Source organism: Penaeus japonicus, unplaced genomic scaffold (genome assembly GCF_977035675.1).
Source record: "Penaeus japonicus unplaced genomic scaffold, GWHDUDI00000001_assembly GWHDUDI00000013, whole genome shotgun sequence".
NCBI classification, from domain to species: Eukaryota; Metazoa; Arthropoda; class Malacostraca; order Decapoda; family Penaeidae; genus Penaeus; species Penaeus japonicus.
In genome coordinates, this window is record NW_028234415.1 from 31,569,563 (window position 1) to 31,574,318 (window position 4,756).

General features: G+C 43.1%; 1 protein-coding gene across 1 annotated transcript in view; it reads right to left on the minus strand.

Moving 5' to 3' along the window:
• LOC122251866 (uncharacterized) overlaps positions 1–2,022 on the minus strand; it is an 18,335-nt gene extending 16,313 nt beyond the window's left edge. Inside the window, exon 1 of the mRNA XM_086543425.1 lies at positions 1,783–2,022. Within this exon, the coding sequence (XP_086399551.1) occupies positions 1,783–1,888 (106 nt within the window). The 5' untranslated portion in view covers positions 1,889–2,022. The remainder of the gene's footprint in view (positions 1–1,782) is intronic.
• Between the last annotated feature and the right edge of the window lie 2,734 nt (positions 2,023–4,756).

Consider the following 4,756-nt stretch of genomic DNA (forward strand, 5'->3'; position numbering starts at 1 on the left):
GAAGAAAACTTATAACATCTCAGTGTCGACAGATGGCAGCACAATGTCTCTTCTGAACTGACCTGCTTTTTCTTTTTGTCTTCTTTCTCTCATTTTTCTGTGAGTATCTCTATATGTCTCTCTTCCTCTCTCTCTAAACGTACATGCACGCGCACGCAAACACAAACACACACACACACACACACACACACACACACACACACACACACACACACACACACACACACATACACACACATACCAAACACACACACACACAAACACACACACAACCACGTACACGCACACAAACACACTCACACACATATATACATAGACACTCATCCACACACCAAACCACACACACAAATACCCACCTACCCACACCCAACCAAACACCCATCCCTACATCCATCCCTTCAACCCGATTCAACCGTACATCCGAAGAAAATTTCCCGACAAAAAAATCCTCATGGGTTTCCACCTGAGCGAGTAAGTTGGTATGCTTAAGAAGCGATAGAACCGGAGTAATGGGTTGTTTGGGCGTGGGGGTGGGGATGTGGGTGTGAGTCCGTGCGTGTGTGTGTGTGTGTGTGTGTGTGTGTGTGTGTGTGTGTGTGTGTGTGTGTGTGTGTGTGTGTGTGTGTGTGTGTGTGTGTGTGTGTGTGTGAGAGAGAGAGAGAGAGAGAGAGAGAGAGAGAGAGAGAGAGAGAGAGAGAGAGAGAGAGAGAGAGAGATAGAGAGAGCGAGGGAGAGAGAGAGAAAAAAAGAGAGAGAGAGAGAGAGCGAGGGAGGGAGAGGAAGGGAAGGAGGGAGTGATAGAGGGAGAGAAAGAGAGAGCGAGAGAGAGAGAGAGAGAGAGAGAGAGAGAGAGAGAGAGAGAGAGAGGGGGGGGGGCAGACAGACAAATACAAGAAATACAAAAGCCACACAGGATGCGCAACGATCCGAGCGAGAGCTTGGCCCAGTTAAGTCACGCAGAATTCCAGGAGTAAAAATGCATGAATGATGACTCCGGGTCGACCAAGATATCCTCAATTCGCTTTGGGATTTATGGCCTTAGAAGTGACTGCAATAAGCCACGATGGATTTGGATAATAGAGCGCGTGGCTGTAAGGAGGGGAGGAGGAGGGAGGAGGGAGAGAGGAGGGAGAGAGGAGGGAGGAGGGAGAGAGGAGGGGGTGGAGGGAGGAGGAGGGAGGAGGAGGAGGGAGGGAGAAGGGAGGAGAGTGAAAGAAAGAGCTGTATATATTCATGTGTATCTACAGATACAGATGAATAGAGAGACAGACATTACTATTATCAGGATATTCTCTCTCTCTCTCTCTCTCTCTCTCTCTCTCTCTCTCTCTCTCTCTCTCTCTCTCTCTCTCTCTCTCTCTCTCTCTCTCTCTCTCTCTGTCACACACACACACACATGTTCCCCATCTACTTCGTTCTTTTCATCATTACCAAAATTATTCCTACCATTATCATAATTATCATTATTATCGTCACCTTCAATATCCCACAAATAAAAATAAAGATATAATGATACAAATACAGAAGAAAAAAAGATAAAAAACACGAAATAAAACTCTTTTTTAGAAGAACAAAAACAAAGAAAATTCTGAAACGACAAAAAGAAGAAATAAAGAAATAAAGATAAAATAAGGATAAAAAACAGAAACAAAGCAATTAAAATGATAAAATAAGAACAAACAAACAAACAAAGACTAGATAAAAAAATAAGAAATAAAATAAAAAACGACAACAGTAACAATGACAAAGAAACAAAAAACAACAAACAAGCAAAGAACTCACAGAGCGCAGCCGAGGCGAAGGGCGTGGTCACAGACACGCCCACCAGAACCACCAAAGCCACACCCACCGCCTCCGCCCACCACCAGGACGCCCACTGCCTCGTCATTGCGCCCACCTCACGCCCGCGACTCTGCCTGGACGCCCACCTATTGAGGGATTGTGGGTAAGGGGGAGTAGAGAAAGGGGAGGTGAAGGTGGCTTGTCGGAGGGGGGAGGGGGAAGTAAGGGGGAGGCTGAGGTGACCTGGAATGAAGAAGGTGAACATTATTACTGGAAATATTCTTATTATCATCTCAATCTTTATTTTTCTTATCATTATCATTATCACTACTATTACCATCACTATCATCATCATCATTAGTATTTATCATTATCATTCTTTTTATTGTCATTACTATCATTACTATTATTATCATTATGATCATTATGACTGTATAATCACTATCGTTATTACTATCATCAGTATCATTACTATAACCATCATTATCATCATCCTCACTATTATCATCATAATTATTACAATAATCATCATTATCATCATCTTTATTCGTTATCAGCACTTCCTTATATACTACTGACGTCATAACTTTCCTATAATGAAGGAACAAAGTTAAAAGCAAAAAGGAAGAAAGTACACACACAAACACACACACTCATACACTGTTTTCTCAGGTGTAACAGTGTTAAGTCTCCGCAGGTGTTAAGATGCTTGAGCCGATATCCGTCTCTCTCTCTCTCTCTCTCTCTCTCTCTCTCTCTCTCTCTCTCTCTCTCTCTCTCTCTCTCTCTCTCTCTCTCTCTCCTTCCATCTCTCTCTCTCTCTCTTTCTCCCCCCTCTCTCTCTCTTTCTCCCCCCCCCTCTCTCTCTTTCTCCCCCCCTCTCTCTCTCTTTCTACTCCCCCTCTCTCTCTTTCTCCCCCCCCCCTCTCTCTCTCTCTCTCTCTCTCTCTCTCTCTCTCTCTCTCTCTCTCTCTCTCTCTTTCTCCCCCCCCCCCCTCTCTCTCTCTCTTTCTCCCCCCCTCTCTCTCTCTCTTTCCCCCCCCCTCTCTCTCTCTCTTTCTCCCCCCCTCTCTCTCTTTCTACCCCCCTCTCTCTCTTTCTCTCCCCCCCCCCTCTCTCTCTCTCCCCCCCCCCCTCTCTCTCTCTCTCTCTCTCTCTCTCTCTCTCTCTCTCTCTCTCTCTCTCTCTCTCTCTCTCTCTCTCTCTCTCTCTCTCTCTTTCTCTCTCTTTTGCTCTCTCTCTCATAAATACCTACATACCTACCTACCTACATACATACATGCATACATTTATATATATATATATATATATATATATATATATATATATATATATATATATATATATAAATGTATAAATGTATGTATGTATGTATACATGTATATATATGTAAATAGATAGATTGATAAACAGATAGATATATATATAGATAAATAGACATAGACAGATATGGATAAAAAGACAGATATACATACATGGATATATATACATACATATACACTGTTTTCAGCGAAGGAATGTGTGTTTATGTGTGTGAACATGAGCGTGTGAATGTGAGCACCAGCTAGTGTCAGAACAAGTGCTTGTGTCTTATCCCTTGTTATTGTTCTAAATCACGCCATATCCTTGTTTCTCTGTCTTTATTTTGAACATTTCTCTTGTTTGTGTGACTGTCGTGTACGCTCTCCCAAGCCCCGCTGACTTTTTTTCTTTTTTATTACAACACTCTCGTTCATCACCCTTGTTCACAGTATAACGCGATCAAGCAAAGCTGTTCACGGGTTTGTTCAACCTTTTGTTCGAATTTCCAAGGCATCGTGTGTGGTCATGCGAGAGAAAAATAAATGAAGAAAGAAAGAAAAAATACGTATATAAAAATTGCCGAGTCATTGTCTCTGGCGCTCTGCCTTGTCAAGCAAAACACAAGCGTCTTTTCTTGTGCTTGATATCAGGTCACCGACGGGTCAGTCATAAACCCATGAGAAAGGAGGGGGCTTTTAAATGTGCAAATAAATAGTGTGAGAGTTTTCATGACATCACTGACGGAGATGTGATGATTGGGAGGCGAGCGGTGGTGTTTGTCTCTGCCTGGCTGTGTGTCAGTCTCTCTCTCCCTCTCTCTCTCTCTCTCTCTCTCTCTCTCTCTCTCTCTCTCTCTCTCTCTCTCTCTCTCTCTCTCTCTCTCTCTCTCTCTCTCTCTCTCTCTCTCTCTCTCTCTCTCTTCCTTTTTCTCTCTTTCTCCCACTTCCTTTTCCTCTCTCTCCCCCTTTCCCTCTTCCTCTCTCCCCCCCACTCTTTCTTCCTCTCCCTCTCCCTCAATCCCCCTTCCTCTTCCTCAATCTCCCTTCCTCTTCCTCCACCTCCCTTCCATTTCTTCTCCGCGTGAGAGACGTATAATTTCTTACTTAACCCCCATTGCTCTTTCTGGACATCGCACTAAGGTACAGCGTGACCTCATCAGGGTAATATATCTTAACATGTCACCAACAAAAAGCATAAATTATGTATTTAAACATATATGTAGTACAAATGGTGTAAGCTTCTCAAAGGTACAAATGAAAAAAGTACTGTAAAAACATCAACAAAATGACATTAAGAAAAATGCATTCTCTTTCTTATTTTCTTTCTTTCTTTCTCGCTCCCACACTCGGTCTCGTTTTCTCTTTCGCTTTAACGCTCTCTTTCTCTCTCTCTCTTTCTCTCTCGCTCTCTCTCTCTCTCTCTCTCTCTCTCTCTCTCTCTCTCTCTCTCTCTCTCTCTCTCTCTCTCTCTCTCTCTCTCTCTCTCTCTCTCTCTCTCTCTCTCTCTCTCTCTCTCTCTACCCTTTTAATATCTGAATATATTCCTTTCGCATCATCATAATCATCACAATAACATTTCTAAGGAAACGCGGCCCGAGGTAATCGTCTGAAGTCCTGAAGCAGCGACCGAAAGAAACGAGATTCTTTTTTCAACGTCTTGGAATCATTAACTG